This window comes from Leptopilina boulardi, unplaced genomic scaffold (assembly GCF_019393585.1).
Source record: "Leptopilina boulardi isolate dan_hultmark-lab unplaced genomic scaffold, ZJU_Lbou_2.1 LbouV2_348, whole genome shotgun sequence".
Taxonomy (NCBI): domain Eukaryota; kingdom Metazoa; phylum Arthropoda; class Insecta; order Hymenoptera; family Figitidae; genus Leptopilina; species Leptopilina boulardi.
In genome coordinates, this window is record NW_026137916.1 from 62,299 (window position 1) to 82,760 (window position 20,462).

Consider the following 20,462-nt stretch of genomic DNA (forward strand, 5'->3'; position numbering starts at 1 on the left):
TAAAAATTATATCGTACAAATAAATATTTATTTGATAATAGTCAAGTTATTATTTGAATCAAATAAAATTTTTTTTTACTGTAATTAAAAGCTAAAAGAATGCATAGATTCTTCGGGATTGTTCTATCACAAAAACCTTGTTATATATATATGTATATATATATACAATAGTCAAGACTATTGACAATTATTTCACAAAAGGATATACGGATGTATTATTTTAGATATTTTTAAATTTCGCATTTTAAGGCTGATTCATTTATAAAGAACATAAACTTTTTATACCTAAAATGAATTTTTACTGCGACATTAGAAATTTGTAATTGCGACTTATTCATCATCAATTTCATTGTTCTGTGTGTTGTTTGCTTTATTAGATGTTGATCACTGCTTATCTATTATTCAAATTCATTCGCAAAAATAATAATTACTGATAGAAATTATCGAGAAATACTGTCATAATTATGACTGATACTGAAAAAAAAATTTATTTAATTTAAATAAATATTTACTTAAACCAAATAAAAATATTTACTTGAACCAAATAAATATTTATTCGAACTAAATAAATATTTACTTGAAACAAATAATTTTTATTTGAATTAAATAAATTGTATTTGTATTAATAATTTCGTACTTATAAAACAAATATCATTTAATAGACTCAAATATAAATTATTTGATTGAAGAAAATATTTATTCGATAATAATAACCGATTATTTGAATTAAATTTTTTTAGTGTGTCATTTTGGTATGGACGAATAGAAATTATAAAATTGAGGTTAGGATTTCCTGCTAGTACCATAATAATGGAGTATTGGTATTTTAGGGATAATTAATTCCCAAACAGTAAAGTAAAAAACACCAATACCGTCTGATAAAAACAAGCTGTGTAATCCTAACCTTACTTTTATATACTTAATTTATATTTCTTGATGTCTCATATTCGTCAAATATTCATTTTGTCTTCGTTTTAAATTAAATATATAAATAATTTCTGTCCAGGAGGAAAAATACTAATTTTTAAGTTAGGTAAAATTTGTATATGGATTATATATATTCATCCAATTTTTTATGCACTTTATATTAATTAATTTTATATGTATATCATTTTGTCAAATTTTTACATGCAAAAAGTCACGTACTACTTTCATTTTGTATTCATCTCAATAAAACGAATTTTAAAATGAATTGCAATAATAATATATGCACTTGAAAGGTGAGTTACATCTTAGATAAGAGGAAAATATTTGTAATTCGAATTTTTCAACTTTCATTTCCTGTACTTATACATATATAGAACAGTTATTGAAAGAGAAATATTGGACTTCTCTTACATACATAACCCCAAAAATGTTAAGTCACAAATGCAATGACCTTGAAGAATGAGTGTATTTTTCAAGGTAAATTTATAAAGAGAGGGGCGCCCACTGTCAACAAAGGGAAATTGCGCTCTATGGTCATTTCCCCTTGAACTCAGTGGAACTACGTGTGATGAGTCCTGGACCAAAAAAAAAATCAATGCTTACCCTATATAAACGTCATATACACATACGGAAAAATCAATGGTAAACCTTGATGTGACGTCAAGTGTCCCGCCTTACAATTAACCAATCGCTTCACATGTTACCCCACTTTTGAATAGAGTATTACTCTCTATACTCTTGTGTGATACCTTTACTTCTTTAAAATGCGCATGCGTCATTTATTGCGAGTGTGCCCGGCGTGTTTTCAACGCGCTCCATTCTGGCTTCATTCTCAATCAGAAACTTATAGCGATCGCACACACACGGCAGTTTAAAAATACAATAAAAAAAAAAAAAACCGCTGAAACTTTTAAAAGATCGTGAATATATAACAACGTATGTTTGTTCTCTATATCACACAGTCGATATAACATTAACTGGTATTATTGTCATTTAACTGCCGATATAAACAAAAGAAGAACTTTAGTTAAAAACAAAAAAAAAAAGTTCCTAGAAAATTCAAAAAAAAAAATAAAAATAAACACATTCAGTGAAACGCGAAGTGTAAAAAGGCCAAATCTTTCATTTTTTTTTTTTATCTTCTACCTTCACAAGAAAAATTGAAATTAAGACAATTTCACTATATAAGTGTGTTGGTGGGATAATATTATTATAATCTATTTTTATTCGAGATGGCGTTTATGATGCCTGTGGTGAAAAATGAGTGGGATATTTACAAGACTAATCGCAGTAGACGCTCATCTGAATGTTCCAATCCTCAGACATGTCGCAGCAGGAAGGTGAGTCCTGTAGGGTATAATCTGAAGGGAGGGGGGGGGGATTTAAATATGCACACACAATTCAATTCATTTTTTTGTTTTGAATTTTAACTTAAAGCGCGAAATTTTTTTTTTTTTTTTTTTTTTTTTTTTTATTTCCATACTAATAAATTGCAATTGTCTGAAGTATCAATCTTCAGATTGCAGATTTTCTCAATTCACCATCAACATTCTTGTTATTTGCTGTTCCACGTGACATGGATGTTGTCAAGAAAAAAAGAATATATCAAACTAACACTAAAGCCGGCTATGCCAAAAGTTCATCAACTGACAATAATTTTCTACTCAAGAAATTTTTTCATTTAAAAGAATTTTATACATTTATGCAAATATTTAATGGTCACAATTATACAAAATGGAAATGATTGTTAAATATTTGAAAAAAAAAATTTATATATATATATATATATATATTTGTTTGAAAATGATGTAATAATGTTAAATATTATATATGTATATGGTAACATATGCAATATTTTTGCGAGAAAATAATAACAAATTATTTCAATTTGTTTCCATTCTACTTTTCTATTATTTATTGTATAAATATACAAAAAAGAGAAAGAAAAAAAATTATTGACTGGGTTTTTTTTCAAGACTGTTAAAAATGATATATATGTATAGAGATTACAGTGTACGATATAAAGGTGTTTATTTTCATAAAACATTTTCTTGGTCCTATCACTTGTGCATATCATATATATATATATATATATATAATGAAATTTATTCAATTATTATCATGATATATCTTCATTCTGTTGATAAAAATTCGATACACTACAATATCGGAATTTAAATTGTAAAAGAGGTGTCTGTTATATTTGTATTGAATTTTTTTTTTTAGAATTTCATATACCAAAAAGCTTTAATTATAAAACACTAAAATGTCTAAAAATGAAAAACATCTCTTATTATTAAATAATAATAATAATCTCTCTAAATTTGAATCAGTGAAAAGTGAGTTACTAATTTACATTACACTGCAAAACGAAGTAATTTATATTTTAAGATGTTTTGGTAGCGTTTTTAAGACAATACTCAGATAGTACGTAAGCTTGCAGCAACCTTGCGGCAAACTTGCCTCACAATATTGCCAACCTTGCACGGCAAACTTTCCGCAAGATTCAAATGTCCCACCTGACCCAAGCTCACATGGTAAGCTTACCGAAAGATTGCAGTGTAAGATTACTGCAAGATTGTACAATAAGATTATCGCAAGATTGCTCATTAAGCTTGCACGGTAAGCTTGTAGCAAGGTTGGTGCAAGATCGCCAAATAACCTTACTTTGAAACTAAAAAATTAAAAAAAAAAAAAAGAATGTTTCGTTTAAGTTATATAATAAAATTTATATAATAAAAATATATAAATTAGACGAAAAATTTAAAAAAAAAATTTTAGGTTCAAACTAAGGTTATTTGGCAACCTTGCACCAACCTTGCTACAAGCTTACCGTGCAAGCTTACTGAGCAATCTTTCGATAATCTTATGGTGCAATCTTGCATTAACCAAACACCACAACCTTGCAGTAATCTTACACTGCAATCTTTCAGTAAGCTTACTATGCAAGCTTGGGTCAGGTGGGACATTTGATGCTTGCAGTAAGCTTGAGGCAAGTTTGCCATGCAAGTTTGTCAGTATTGCGCGGCAAGCTTGCCGCAAGGTTGCTGCAAGCTTACGTGCTATCTGGGTAAGATGTCTTGAAAACGCTACCAAAACATCTTAAAATAAGATACTTCTTTTTGCAGTGTAGTAAGAATTTTTATTAATTTTTAGTAAAATATTACTATTTAATTTAGTAGTTAAAAAAAATTTTTTTTACTAAAGTTTTAGTAAAAAGATGACCAAAAATTAATGGAAATTTTTTACTAATTTAACCCTCAACTGGCATCATGAGTCCAGTAGACCCGAGCATACAACTAATTCGATACAAAAGAATAAATTAGCTTTAAACATTAATAATTATAAATTTTTAATTTTAACTTAAACAGGCACATTTTATTTTGCAAAATAAATACCTTTTATTGCAAATTTTTTGCAACCTTAAATTTTTAAGTCATAATATTAAAATTTAAATAACACATGAATGTTTAAGGCCAGGTACAAGTCGTGTAACTTCAAAGGAACAGCTGACTCGACTTGGACCTGGCCTTAAGTAAAAACACGCAATTTTTCGTTTTTATTTTTCACAATTTTTTTTAACTAACTTAAAATAAATTAATCCCTGTAAAATCAATGAAATTTTAAAAAACACATCATAAGCTATCTCAGATTAAATTTTTGTGCAAAAATATTCAACACCGGCTGTACAATATAGATCTGAATACATCGGGTCTAGCAGACCCATTGTGCCATTTACGTTCGAACGTGGAATTGTACCAGTTAAGGGTTAAATTAGTAGCTCATTTTTTACTAATTCAGATTTAGAGAGATGAAAATAATAATAAAATGAATAATCATGACACTGCAAAAAAAAAGATGTCTTATTTTAAGACACTTGTCCTTATTTTTAAGACATTTTCTATGGTGTCTTAGATTTCGGTCAATTACGATATGTCTTAAATATTTTCCTAATTATTTAAACAAGTCTAGAAAATTTTAAGATGTTTCTCTAAGTGTCTTATGTCTCAAAATAAGACATACGATTTTGCAGTGGAATTATAAAAATTAATAATTATGAATTATAAAAAAAATGTTATAAATTTTAAAAAATAATCATGAATTATAAATCATACAATCATGAATTATAAAACTAATGAAATTATATATTACAAAATGTTGATAATAAAAGAAGAGTCATTCTAAATCAATAATTATTGTTAGTTTGTTACTGTTAAAAATATTTATTTAAAAACAAAAATTATTGTAAATGTTGAGAATTTAATTTTTTTTCTATTTTTTAATATTTAATTAAATGAAAATAATTTTTGCCACTGGAAAAACGAGGTATATTAAGAAATAGTGTCTTACGATATTTATTTTGTCTTAAACATCATAAATATATATTATTGTAAGACATTGTGGTGTCTGAGACGTAATTTGTGGCATTTTTTTCTGTCTCAAATGTAACGAAAAAAATGAAAAATAACATTAAGTCATTGTTGTTGTCTTAAACTTTATAAATATCTTAATATAAGACACTATAGTGTTCAAAACAAAAGGGTCTCGAGGAAGACATATTTTTGTAATAACCACCAAAACCGCCTTAATTTATATCATTTTTTTGTGTCTTAAACACCATAAACGTCTTAATTTCAAGACATTTTTTGTGTTTTACACTGCAAAAATGGGTGTCTTATTTTAAGACACATAAGATACTTTAAAAATGTCTTAAAATTTAAGACCTGTTTCGGTGCGATTACGAAAATGTTTAAAACGCTTTGTCATTAATCGAAATCTAAGATACCATAAAATGTCTTAAAAATTAGGACAAAAGTGTCTTTAATTAAGACATTCGTTTTTGCAGTTATAAACACAACAAATAATCTTAATTTAAAAACATTTTGTTATCATACGACAAAGATTTCGAAATTGATAAATTTTCTTTTTTTTTATGTTTAATGACACTAAAATGTCTCTTATTTAAATAAGACAAATTTATCATATAATTGTAATACATTTTGTAAAATTTTGTATATTTTCCAAATTACTGCGATTGACAATGTTTCTTGTTGTTTAGAAATTAGCTGAAAAAAAATTTTAATGTCATGACATAATGCGTAACGTGCGATTGCATTGTAATCCTTAAATTTTTTTTTTTTGACGTAAACACAAAAAGGCTAATGAGCCGTTTAATATTCATTTTTCATAATGTTTTCCTTAAATACTTATTTTTGATGCTAAAGGAAAAACATTTAAGTTTCAATAATAGTCGAATAGAATTAAATATTTTTTCAAAAAAATTTTTTTTAAATTTTATATATCAATTTTATATATTTTATAGTATTTTTTAAAAATGTATATCATAAAAACTTTTTCAACATGAAAATGATTAATTAATTAAAATATAGATATTTTTTTCCAATAATATTTAATAGAAATAAATTTAACAAATAAATTTAATTATATTAACTTAATACTGAATTTAAACATATGAATATTAATATTTCATAATAATTGCAAATTTATTTACATATATACATTAAAATTAAGAAATCGATTTGTGATAAAAGAGAACTTTCTCATGGATGTATAGTACCTATATATATATAAAAATATATATAAAATAATAATATAAATAATTAATTACTGTTAAGGTTGATTACAAACAATATAATTACTCATTGTATTGCAAAATGAAAACAATCATATTTATATGAATTCCAAAGAATATTATAATAAAAATAAATCATGTATAAAATTCACAAATGAAAAAAGTTTTTTAATTCTTCATTTTTCTAATTTTTTTCTTTTTTTTAAATTATTTTTAATTTTTTTTTCAAATTTTCAATTAAAAAGAAATTATAAATTTCAAAGACAATATTGTTTATTAAAAATAAATTATATATGAAGTAAAAAAAAAAGAAGGAAGTTTATATACGTTTTCTTTTTATGTTCTTACATTTTTTTTCTTAAATAAAATAATTTAACAATACAGTTATTTCAATGATAGAAAGGCTGATAAAAAAAAAAGGTAGAGTTCACGGTCAAATTATTTTACGCCTCACAGAGACCTTCATCACTTAACTAAAATGATAGTAGGGTAATATTTTATCACAAATGCTAATAGCGATCGTTATTATTATTTTTTTTTTATCAAAATAAAGAGAAAAATTACTAATGTTTTCTTTATAATCATTTTTTTTTTCATAAAAAAAAAACAATTCAATTTATTTAAATAATTAAAATTCGTAAATTTTAAAAAAAAATTTTAATAACATTTTTAAATAAATTGTTTTTTTATTTTAATAATTTATTTTTAATAAAATGAAAAAAATATAATTTAAAAGGGAAAATAAAATGATTGAACATGATTTAGAGAAATTAAAATATGATGCATTTTATGTAATTTTTTATACTAATGATCGTCAATAAAATACAATGTAAAATAAAATTGCTGATAGATCAAGATGTATCGATTATATGGTAATTTTCACTATTGAACAGGGGTCGTGTGATGGAATATTTTATTGTTAGCATCCTCACTTAATGAACTGTTGGCAATAAAGAAAGTTAAGCTCTTTTAACCTATGGGCAAAAAGGGGACAATAATTTATTTCATTACTTAAACCGTATATCCTCTTCCTAATCAAACGAGTCAATTGTATAAAATCAAAATTTTTTTTTCATCTCTTTTTTAAATTAAATGTCAAGTACAAAACGACCTTTCAATCATAGTACAATAATTTTTGTTATCAATTAATTATACTATATTTTTCTAAATTTATTATTTTTTTCAATTAATAAATTTTGTTTAATAAATAATGATAATAATAATAATAATAATAATATTATAATTAATTCTGTTCTTTGACTCTTAATAATTAATTAAGATTTTTGTTTTTTAATAATAATAATAATAATAATAATAATAATAATAATAAACGATATTGTTATAATTAATTCTGTTCATTGACCCTTAATTAACAATTGTAAATTAATATTATATCTAATATATATATATTAATTCTGTTATTCAAATTTAAAAAAAAAAACTTGAGGCTAGCTGGCTTATTTTTAGCAACAAAAAATAAATAAGAAAAAAAAATTATGTGAGTTGAGAAAAAAAAATTTCGTGCTTGTTAAGTTATTCTGTCATTCAAAAAAAAAAAAAATTAACATTATATTTCATCAAATCTGAATAAGCTCATTGCCTAATGTTTTTACTTTCTCATAAAATTTTCTAAAAGGAGAGAAAATTTTTTTTTTTATTTTATTTTTTATGTGGTTTATAAATATCTTTCCTTCCTCTTTAATTTATTATATATTCATGATTTCAATTTGGCGCACGCAACATTTGAATCTATTTTAACAATAATTTCAATTTCTGTAAAGTGTATATAGAATTTTTTTTTTTTTTTTTTGAAAAGTTAGATAAAATAACGGCGCATGAACGCGTCACGCACTCTTTTATTTCTGGAAATATATATGTTTTAAGTGCAGTAATTTCGATTGCACAAGAATTTAACGATTTTGCAATGCGTTCGTCGAACTCGACTCCTTTTTATTTTCTTTTTATTTCCTTACAAGGTTCAAGTGATTATTTCAATTAAAAGAAATCAAGATTATCGACCTGTGCTCGTCTCTAAATTTTTGTTGAAAGGAAAAGTCTTTTACTCATACAGAAACTTGTTCAAATTAAAAAAAAAAAAATTCAAACTGCAATTTATAATATTTTTTTCATTATTTATTTTTATTTCAAGCATAAAATATTATCAAATATTTTAGAAAATATATTTTATTTTAACTACAAAATAGAAATTATAAAAAAAGTTATTAAAAAAATAAATTGTTCTTAATACATCAGAGCAAAAAAAATTTTTTTTATTTGTTTCAAATAAATTTAGTTCAAGAAGAAAATTTTTTATTTTACCGCACTGAAAAAAAAATTTATCTGATTCAAATAATCGGTTACTTGACATCAAATAAATATTTATTCAAATACTTTTTATTACAATAAAATAAAAAAACTAATAATGAAAAATTACTTTTTTATTTTAATTTGAAAAACAGTATTTGAAATAAATAAAATTTAATTTATAACAATTTTTTTTTGTAAATAACTTTTTTTATAATTTCTATTTTGCAGTTAAAATAAAATATTTTAAAATAAAAAATTTTTATTATTTAAATAAAAAAAAAAAAAATTTATTTCAATCAATTTGATATTAAATTTTTCTATGAAAAAATAAAATTTAATTCAAGATTCATATTCAAGTTAAAAGAAATTTGTCAATGACTATATAATTGAAATTTCCAAGAATATTCGAGAATACAATCTTTTTTATTTGCGTAAAAAAAAAAAATTCAATGAATCATGATTTGCAGATTATTAATAAACGTGTATTACAAAAATGAATAATCTCGAAAGAATTTTCATATATGTACGCGCAAAAAAAAAATATATATATATATGTGCAATTTTTGTTATTGAGATAAAAGAAGACGTGTTTTGCAAAATCGTTGATGCATATCCAAAATATTTGATACAAACTTAAAATTCCAAAGATATTGAGTGTGTGTGTGCGCACAATAAATATTGTGCGATATGCGCGCGATGGTAAATTAAATCGAAAAAAGAAACAGATATATATTTTGGCCACGTGTCTCTTTTGGAAAGCTTCACTGACGCAATTCCTGTGTCTGATTTAAGTGTCTTTTCATCGACGCGATTTGCAGATCCAAAAGATTGACAAAAACCGAGAAGAGACTGTGGCGAGAGAGGCATTCTTTTCATCAGTGGTTCTCATTTCTAAATTTATTTGTATCAAAAAAAAAAAAATATATATATATATATAAACAAAATTTTTGAGAAAATTTGTATCCAATTTCTTTTAAATCAAAAATTTTTATTTTTATTTCTCTCGGCATTTTTTCTATAAATCTGAATTAGCAAAAATTTTAACTGAATTAATTAACTAACCTTTTGCTTCTGGTTCTGATTTAGTTAAATTTAACAAATTAAAAAGCAAAATGTCAGTTAATAATTTAAAATAAATAAAATTTTTACTAATTCAGTTTTTAGAGAGTTTATTTTTGTTAAAACAATAGAAAGAGCTTACACTCAGAAAAAAGATTCCTTTGATTCAAAGAAATTAGTTTCTTTGATAAATTTTTCTTTGATTTAAAGAAAATTTATTTGTTTTAAACAAATTTTCTTCAAAAAAAAAAAAATTATCTTCGTTTCAAAGAAATTTTTTATTTAATTCAAATAAATATTTCTTTGACCCTTTATCAATGTTAGAATTTCTTTGATTTAATGCACAAATTTCGTTGAAACTATAAGAAGTTTTTTTTTGTTTCAAAGAAAATTTTATTTTGAATGAAACAAAACAATATCAAAGAAATTCGTTTTTTTAAATGAAAGAAATCTTTTTTTTGATGTAGACTGTCTGTATAACATTCCTCGTTTAAATTTTAAATTGAAGACGACATAAGTCAAGTTTATTGTTATTTAAATTATTGTAGGGGAATATATTCAGGGTTGGACACCGTTTTAGACTTTGTTTATAATCTTCTTTAAAAAAATAAATTTAGTCAATTAAGTTATATTGTTAGAAAGATGTATACAAAAGAGAAACACTTTTGCTGAAGATCGTAAATTGATTGGTCTAAAATTAAAAAAGTTCTTATCATTTTAAAAAAAGAAAAATCTATTCAGGGTTGGACACTTTGTGAATATCGTAGCGAATTATGGTTAAAAAAAAAAAGTAACATTTATAACGTTACTGAAAACGTTTTTTATGTTTATTTTTACATTATTATTATTATTTATAGTTGACAATTAATATTATTTATGACGTTACTGAAAACGATTTTTAAGTTCATTTTTTCATTTTTAACGTTATTATTATTTTTCTAATATTTTCGTCAGAATATGTGTTGTGCGTGTGTGCGTAAATGTTTATTTTTATATTTATTTATAAATTGTGTCAAATTCATAATTAAAAAAGTGTCCAACCCTAAGTAGAAGTAACATTTTCGAATTGTGCTAACCATAACCAGATATATTTCCCGATTCAATTTTTCACTTCATTTTTTCTTCAATCATGAACCCCACAATACATGCAATAAACTTACCTTGCCGATTTCTTGTTTTGTTTATTCATTTTTTATGTTTAATCGCATCGCTCACAAAACTTTTTTCGTTTCTACAAATGCACCGACGTCACAGCAGACGCTACTTTTGTTCCTCCAAAAATGTAATAACACAAAAAGTTAGGTTTCACTACGAGAAGCTTCGCCACGTCCGTGCATAGATGGCGCTAGTGTTCTTATTTTAGGAAAAGCGAAGTATCCAACCCTGAGTATATTCCCCTAATGGAAACTAAACATAAATATATATTTAAATTAATGGATTCATCCTTAAAAATTTATCTGCTAAAAAAAATCATTAAAACAATATATGAACAATATCAAAAATAAAAAGTTTATTTGGAATTTATTAATTTAGTTATAGAGAAAAATGGATTGTATTATTTACAAGGTGAGTATTGTAAAATTTACAATCCACATTTTAAAAAGAATTAAAAACTCTATTTAAAAATTGGTACAAATTATGTTGTAAATCTTACAATCGAGAATGTAAATGTTACAATTTAGAATGTCAATTTTACAATCTAGATTTTGTTCGTCCTGCAAAAATTTTTTTTGTTAGTTCAACAAAATAATTTATCTAAACGAATTAGAATTGTTTGTTATTTCTATCAAAGTGCTAAACAAAATTATTTTTATTAACGGAATATTATTATTTTTAATTCTTTTAATTTTTGATTATTATTATTATTCTCAGTGCAATACTATCCACCTTGTTATAGGTTGAATCTATTTTTCTCTGTTCAAATTGATAAATTTCCAAATAAACATTGCATTCTTGACAATGTTCTTTTTATGTATTAAAAAAATCGCGGTAAAACCATAACATAATAGAGACATATTTATTACATACACGCAGAGAAAAAATTTCTTTGATTTAAAGAAACCAATTTCTTTAACTTGTTTTTGTTCATTCAAAATAAAATTTTCTTTGAAACAAAAAAATCTTCTTAGTTTCTTTCATTTAAAGAAATTTTCTTTGAATAAAAAAAATTTGTGCATTAAATCAAAGAAATTCTAACACTGATATACTCTCTAAATCTGAATTAGTAAACATGTTTACTAATTTAAAATAGTCACTTATTAAAATTAGTAAACCTTTTTACTAATTCAGATTTATTGAGTAGATGTTCAAAGAAACATTTATTTGAATTAAATAAAAAATTTCTTTGAAACACCCACTTGGAAAGATTCCCCGGAAAGTGACCCCTGGAGGTTCTATCAGAATTCCGCCGGAACTTCCAATGTAATTCCGTCGGAATTCCATCGGAGTTCCAAAGAATTTCCGATGGGATTCCGACGGAATTAGGACTCTAAAAATTTTGAAAAAAATTAATCGGAATTCCGTCGGAATCACATCGGTAATTCTTTGGAACTCCGATGGAATTCCGACGGAATTACATTGGAAGTTCCGGCGGAATTCTGATAGAACCTCCAGGGGTCACTTTCCGGGGAATCTTTCCAAGTGGGTGTTTCAAAGAAATTTTTTATTTAATTCAAATAAATGTTTCTTTAAATTAAATAAAAAATTTCTTTGAAACGAAGATAATTTTTATTTTGAATCAAAGATAATTTATTTGAAACAAAATAAATTATCTTTGTATCAAAAGAAAAATTTTATCAAACAAATCTTTTTTCTGAGTGTATATATATTGATTTTGAATGTAAAGAAGAATTTGAGAACCGCTGTTGAGTCCCGGCCTTGCCTCCAGCGTCAGATATATAAAAGAAGGGAAGTGTTACTGACACACGGATATAAGTCTAATCGTGGCGACTGAGCGTCATTATGACAGTGAGAGAGCACGTGGTTATCCATGTGCTTCTGTGTTGGTACAATAACCACACAGCTCTGCATGCAGGTGCCATGTGCTTCGAGCACATGGTTATTTCTTCAATATCACACGATCACGAGACTTGAATCAATATAAACATTATGTAGTATAAAAATTGCTTTACAGAAACTCTTTCTCAAAACAAAATTTATAAATAAATACGTATATATTTTTAACTTATTGGCAAAAATTTATGCTACCGACAATTTCAAAAAAAAAAAATAAAAAAAAAGTTTCATTAAATTAAATAAATAGTGTCAGTTAATATTTTTAAACTTATTATTATTATAACTCAGGAGCACAAAAAATCGAACTCTTTCCTAGGCAAACCGGAATATGATTTTTTAACGGATTTTGATGCGTTGAACACGAAATTGAAGTCGGATTTGCTCCATCGCGTAAGGATTTTTTTCTAACCTCAAAAAACTTGTCTAATTAAACAAGTAACTCAAAATTGTTGTAATCTTGGGTTCTAAGGGTTTTTGGGGTCGCTGATTATGAATCCGATGTCATATTTTCAAAATTCAAAATGGCGGATGCAATATTTTTTTAATTTACCGCCATTTAAAATTTTTAAAATATGACACCGGATTCGTGATAAGCGACCCCAAAAACCCCTAGAACACAAGCTTACAACAATTTTGAGTTACTTGTTTGATTATAGACTTGTTTTTGGAGGTTAGAAAAAAATCCTGACGTGATGGAGCAAATCGAACTTCAGATTCGTGTTCAGCGCATCAAAATACGTCAGAAAATCATATTCCAGTTTACCTTGGAAAAAGTTCGATTTTTTTTTGTGCTCCTGTATAATTTTTGAAAATATTTTATTGTAAATAAAATTTATTTTTCTAGAATCAAAATATATTATGTGTTCTTAAAATAATTTTTTTTTTTTCTTTATAAAATATAATTGTATCAGAATTCTTAAAACGCTAAAATTTTATTTGTCCAAAAATTAAAAATGATCGAAAAAAGAATCGACAGAAAGATTTCGGCGTGATTTATTTAAATTTCACCAATCACGATTTTCTCGACAATTTCTGATTGGTCAATTTTAAAAATCGCGCCATAATCTTTCTTCGTTGATGTTTGTTCGGACATTTGCAATTTTAGACAAATAAAATTTTTGTATTTTTATAAATTCTGACGAATAAAAATTCGATATACCTAAAAATCCTGTTAGGTAAAAAATTCGTTTAAAAAGAAATTCTATCAAATTCAACTGTTTCTCGCTTCTAATTATTTGATTCAATGAATCTTTTTTATATAAAAATCCTTTTTCTTTGAAATTATGGCACGTTTATTTTTGCACAATAATATGAAGTTAAAATGATATATAATTACAATTAAAGAAGCAATGCACCCAAAGTCAATATTTATTTAAAATACATTTTTACAGATGTTTACAACACAAATGCTTAATAAAGATTTATTATTAAAAATAAATAAATGATTTTTACAAAGAATATTATTCATTTATTTTTACTAATTTCGATTAGCAAATATTGGATTAAAATATTGTAATATATGAAAATAATTGATTTGTCCTTCACACTGTTTTTGATCATGACTGTTGTTAATTGGTCTGTGAAATACAAAGGCTAATAATAATTAAACACGAATTATAAGAGAGTGTGGAGTATAATTTATAATTAATAGTGACAATGAATTTAATGGCAAACACTTGACTTCTTGTGAAGTACCTTTTTTCACTGAAAAATGTAGTTCATTGTTAGGAAAATTCTGCTTTAAATAAATTAATGTAATGAATGTAAAATTTATTCTTCGTTTGTAGTGTATAGTCAATATTTTTGAGCATATATTAATACGGAACAAAAAAAAAAAATTTAAGTCGAATAAAATTTTAAAAAAATTGGTTCAGAAATTGTCTTTTATAATTTCTTTAATTATAAAATACTTTAAAAATTCCAATAAAATATAAAAATTCAATAAAATATAATTCCAATATTAGTCAAAAATAATTGATTCCATCAAATTTAGAGAGAGGAAAAATTACATTTTTTATATTAAATTTAATACAAATTTTTCTAAGAGTGTAAGTTAAGGTAGTACATAAGCAGTAAAGTACATTTTAGAATGATAAAAAAAAAAATTTAACAGTAATATAATTTAATATATAAAATTGTGAAATAATTTCATTTATAATATGTAGTATTTAAACAAAAAGACACACACGCTTCAAGATCAGTAAAATTTAAATCAAGAGAATAGAAAAAAGGACAAAATTTTTACATATTTAAATTTTTATAATTCACATATGTAAAATCAATACACAAATTTGTTGTCCTTATTTTCATATTTATATTTATTGAATTTACTAATCTCTCTTTTGCGTGCAATATAATTTTATTTCCAACAATTTATTACAATATTGAAAGAAAAAATTTTCGAAAATGAAAATTTTAGTGTTTATACGGGACGCATGAATATGTTCTAAAAAAAAAAACATTAGAATTTTTATTTTATGTAATTTCATTTGTCATCATTACTATTTTTGAGCCGAATTTTTATTTGTTCGAATTAGTATTTTGCAGCATTTTCATCAAAACAATTTTCTATATTACAAGAATTTTTATAAAATCAAAAATTCACTTCACAGAATTTTTATTTGTTCGAATTTTTATTTGCTCGAATTTTCATTTAACATAATATGCATTTTAAAGAAATTTTATTGAGTAGAATTTCATTGCATAGAATTTTCATTTTATTCTTTCAGATGAATTTTCATTTGTTCGAATTATTATTTGATATAATTTCCATATAACCAATTTTTCACACTATAGAATTTTTACTTAACCAAAAAATCATTTAACCGAATTTCTAATTGATAGAATTTTTATTTGTCCGAAATTGCAAATGGCCGAACAAACAATTGACAGAAAGATTTCGGCGCGATTTTTAAAATCAACCAATCACAATTTTATGGATAATTTTTGATTGGTTGATTTTAAAAATCGCGCCGAAATCTTTCTGTCAATTGTTTGTTCGGCCATTTGCAATTTCGGACAAATGAAAATTCTATCAATTAGAAATTTTATTAAATGATTTTTTGGTTAAGTAAAAATTCTGTAGTTTGAAAAATCGGTTATATAGAAATTATATTAAATAATAATTCGAACAAATAAAAATTCATCTGAAAGAATAAAATGAAAATTCTATGCAATGAAATTCTACCCAATAAAAATTCTTTAAAATGCCTATTATGTTAAATGAAAATTCGAGTAAATAAAAATTCCAACAAATAACAATTCTGTGAAGTGAATTTTCGGTTATATAAAAATTCTGTAATATAGAAAATCGGTTTGATGAAAATTCTGTAAAATCTTAATTCGAACACAAATAAAAATTCGGTTTAAAAATAATTTACATGACAAAATGAAAATTCTAACTAATGATTTTTAAAACATATTCATGCGTCCCAATTATACATTAATCAACTTGAATATTTTGTGTTCAATATCTAAATCAAACAATATTTATATTTCATCGTTTTATGCAATTTATTTTCAGTGAAGGTAATAGTCATGAGTTAATAGGCCAATAAAGTCACTCTTGATTCGATAATAATAATAATTTTTGTATAAATATTGACTCATCGATTTGTGTGTCACGTCAAGTGACATCCTTATCTTTCATTGTGAATGTCGCGGCTTCTCGTGATCTACAAAATTATCAATTTTTTTTTTTTTATTCTTCATATAGGAAAAAAAATGATTTCTTTGTTCACTGAATTCTTTTACTATTAGGTATATCTTTTCTCTGTCTAAAAATAACAATTTTATTAAATAGTTTAACTTTCGATTTCATGTTTTTTTTTTTAATTACATATCTGAAAGAATAAATAGATTTAGATTTTAAATTAATTTTTCGATGCGAAATTCTAATTTTTTATTTTGTATTAATTTTTTGTATAAAAGATATTTGTAATTCTGAATAGAGTGTCAAATGTCATAAAAATAACAAAAAAATATTGAATTGAGTGACTCTTTTTTTATGATGATAAGTGCTTCAGTTAAAAAGGAAATCTGAAGAGCATGAAAGATTGAGAGATATATAGAGGAAGGAAGGGAATTCATAATTTTTATTCATTATTAAAACAAAAAAAAAAAAATTGTCAACTTTCAATTTTTGCCTCGAATTTAGTATGCTTCGAATGCACGTTTATATAGCTAGCAAAAAAAACTGCTTTTAAATTAATTTCATGAACTGCATAAGAAACCCTCGAAATTTTGTAAAATATACAAAAAAAATTAAAATATATAAAAAAAAATTTCATTTTCTAGCCTATTGTATGATAAATAATTTTTTTTCTTAAAAATTTTTATTTTATTACAGAATATTTTTCAAAGCTTCTTTTTTTAATTCTTAGATATCTAAAAAAATTTCTATTTTTTTTTTACAAATTTTCTTTAAACATTTTTGTAATTAAAAAATTTCTATTTATAAACTTTTAGTGCTTGAGTTTTAATGTGAAATTCTCTCAGAAATTCGTTTATATTATATAAAGAACAATTAAATGCATTTTTAAAATAGATGCATTTAACTTTATAACAGAGGGTTTCTTTGACGTTCCAATACGGCTGTGAGCTTGCTATAAATATTTGAAAAGTCAAATTACTTTTGATACTTGATAAAAAAAGTCAGATTTTTTTATATACCTCGCAATTCAGTTTCAAAGAAAAATTATTTTCGAATTTTCTTTTTATCGTTAAACAATTTTATTCGAAAAAATTACTTTTATCAAATACTTTTAAAAAAATAGTACTAAAAAAATTAATAGAATTAAAAAAAAAACTTCATTTATAATTTTAAAAATGAAGATTTAATATCAAAAGTAATTTAAATTTTCATTATTGTAAGAAAAATATCTAAAAGCAGAAAACTGGCTGCTCTCAAAATAAATTAGTCAAAATCTATATTAATAAAGTATTTATTTAATGAAAAATCGTTTGCTATACATTCGAATTAATAACGAATTTTAACGAGACAATAAATTGCTAACAGTGAGTAAAATAATTTACACTAATTATACAAAATTATAATTATAAAATCTAATTAGTCGATACTACTTTTTTATTATAATTATAAAAACTAATTAGTAGAAACTACTTATTTTTTGTAGATTATTATTTGTCTACTAATCAATTATGGAAATATTTATTAGACTACTAATAATTTTCTATTTTTCTAATTTTAACATTTTCCAATTTATGATTCTAATTAGAGGATTTTCGAAAATTTAATTAGTAAATTTCGACTAATTAAGAGAGCAGCCGAGTTTAGAGGTTGTGAGCATGTTCATATATCATTTCAGTTTATATATGAGGAGAATCGAAACCACGAAGTAGAGTATAAGGTGTTTTCCACTTCGTTGAAAAAAGTGACGCCAATTTTTGATTTTTCTTTCGTTGTGTTGTGTTGGAGTTACCAGTGCACTCTATAGGAAAAAAAACGTTGCAACTCATAAATTCGAGAAGATTCGTGTCTACTCGTCCAGTTTCGTGTCGCAGTCGAAACAAACACGAACCTGCACGAACAGACCCGAATCATATTCAGCCATTTGCAATAATTGAGCTGCTACGTATAACCTAGTAATTTAAAAAAAAAAAAAGAGTATCTCAAACACAATACACTGAAAAACAAATGGAAAACAGGCCAAAACTTTATAAAGTAAAAACTCCTTATACCACTTTGTGATCCAAACTGTTCTCGTACTCGATTTGACTCTAAAAAAAAAAAAAAATAAACAAAAAAAAAAAGAAAAGTGCGGAGGTCTGTTTTTCGCAGATCTTTGTGACTCATCAGTGCGAATCATCTCGTTCCGTCAGGACTCTCATGTCATGTCAGGAAGAGCATTTTTATAGACGCCAACACGCTCGCTGAAGGAAAATTCTTCTTATTACGTGTTTCAGGTGTCCGAGTGTTCCAAATCGGAAGGTCCCTCACTATCCACCTCGCCAGGTTCTGATTTCTTAACATCGCCAGCACATCGTTCAGTGCCATTGACATCGAGGCATTTCTCCAGGACATCATCCCGAGCATCGCAAAGTTCACTTCAGAGTCCAATTAAAAGCACCGGTTCCTCACCACCAAAAACTGGTAGTTCAAATTCATTAAATAAATTTCACAATCGTCTTGTTGACAAATTAAAAAGATCCCTAAAAAAAGCAGACGACAGTGCTGACGATCAGAGAAATCTTTCGTGAAACAACTCTGGGGTTTCGAATCGGTCAACACATGTGTCCGGCTCGAAACCAATCGAGATTCGCCGGATCTCGGCACCAACCACCGTTTCCGGTAATAGTGGCGTCAAAGTTGCACGCTCATGTCCGGAACCACCAGCATGGTAGAGGAACCCAATGAGAGTAAGTTGCAGATTCTCAGAGAGAACATGAACTTTTCTTTCCTCAATCGCAAAAAAAAAAGCGTCGTCCAAAAAACGGTTGGCCCACACTTTAATTTTCTTCTCGAACATTTCGATGAAAGGTTATAAAAAAAAAAAAAAAAAATTCAAGTGATATTAGATATAGTCTAGTGATATTGCATGAGCAAGTGATATTGAAACATCAAAAGTGATACTAAAAGAAAAAAAAAATTAAGTACTTTTGTATTTAATGATCCTGATAGGTTAGTAACATCATGCTAGATAAATGATATGAATTTTATCATAATGATCACGATAAATGATAAATTATATCATGTAAAGAATTTGTGCGGATAAAAATATCCGAAATATGGAAAAGTTTGTAAAACAATTTTAAAAAATTTGGAACATTGAAAATAATTCCAAGGCAAAAATGATGATTCAAAGGCTTCTTTTTTAATCAAAAAATTTCTTCCAAAAGGCTAACCCAAGACGCTATTCTCTGAGATTCTGAAAAATCATCTTTATAGATCATTCCATAGATCCAGCAATTCATGTGATTCCTAAAGTCACTGGTATAATTGAAACTGAAAGCTAGATCAAGATCTAAGATGATAGCTACAAAAATTAACATATAGTACCAGACAGTCTATAAACAAAACAAAAAAAAAAAAGTAAACACAGTACTTAAAAATTCTGATTCTGTAAATGAACCAAAAATTGGTGCCACAAATTTTCAATTTCCAACAACAAAAATTGGTAATGAAGAAAAATCTTGATGTTTGTAAAATCTGTTAAATTTTTGGAAAATATAAAATAAAATAGAATCGAATGGTACTTATACAAAACTTCATCAATCTACTATATGCGATAACTAGTTATCAGATTCAGAAATGAGGAGAGATAAAGATTACATCACTGTCAACTGTATATCAAAATACATCCGAATATATTATATATATATATATCCAGAAATATCCTTTAGCAGCTAAGGAAGAACAATGTTGGGATAAGTGTCAAGAATTATAGAATTTCAACGTTTTAGGGAAAATTTTGTCAAGATTTTGAAAAAGTTTTCAAACTGTTACGGTAGAATCCTTACATATATGTATATATATGCTATTCTTCATCAAGAATAATTATTACTGTATTGTTAGCCAATCCTCTAGTTGAACAAAAAAGGT

The 20,462-nt window shown here is 25.1% G+C and overlaps 2 protein-coding genes across 9 annotated transcripts in view; one reads left to right on the forward strand and one right to left on the reverse strand.

Moving 5' to 3' along the window:
• Nucleotides 1–20,462, reverse strand: part of LOC127286110 (esterase FE4-like) — a 113,474-nt gene that overhangs the window by 17,255 nt on the left and 75,757 nt on the right. The gene's annotated exons all lie outside the window — the stretch shown is intronic.
• LOC127286114 (uncharacterized) lies at nt 1,723–19,734 on the forward strand. Its single transcript, XM_051312423.1, has 2 exons — nt 1,723–2,267; nt 18,827–19,734. The coding sequence occupies exons 1-2, from the start codon at nt 2,160–2,162 to the stop codon at nt 19,118–19,120; spliced, it is 402 nt and encodes a 133-aa protein (XP_051168380.1). The 5' UTR covers nt 1,723–2,159; the 3' UTR covers nt 19,121–19,734.

Coding starts and splice junctions, on each gene's coding strand:
- LOC127286114 (XM_051312423.1), top strand. CDS start 2,160: ATGGCGTTTATGATGCCTGTGGTGAAAAATGAGTGGGATATTTACAAG. Junction 2,268..18,826: donor AGACATGTCGCAGCAGGAAG/GTGAGTCCTGTA, acceptor TACGTGTTTCAG/GTGTCCGAGTGTTCCAAATC.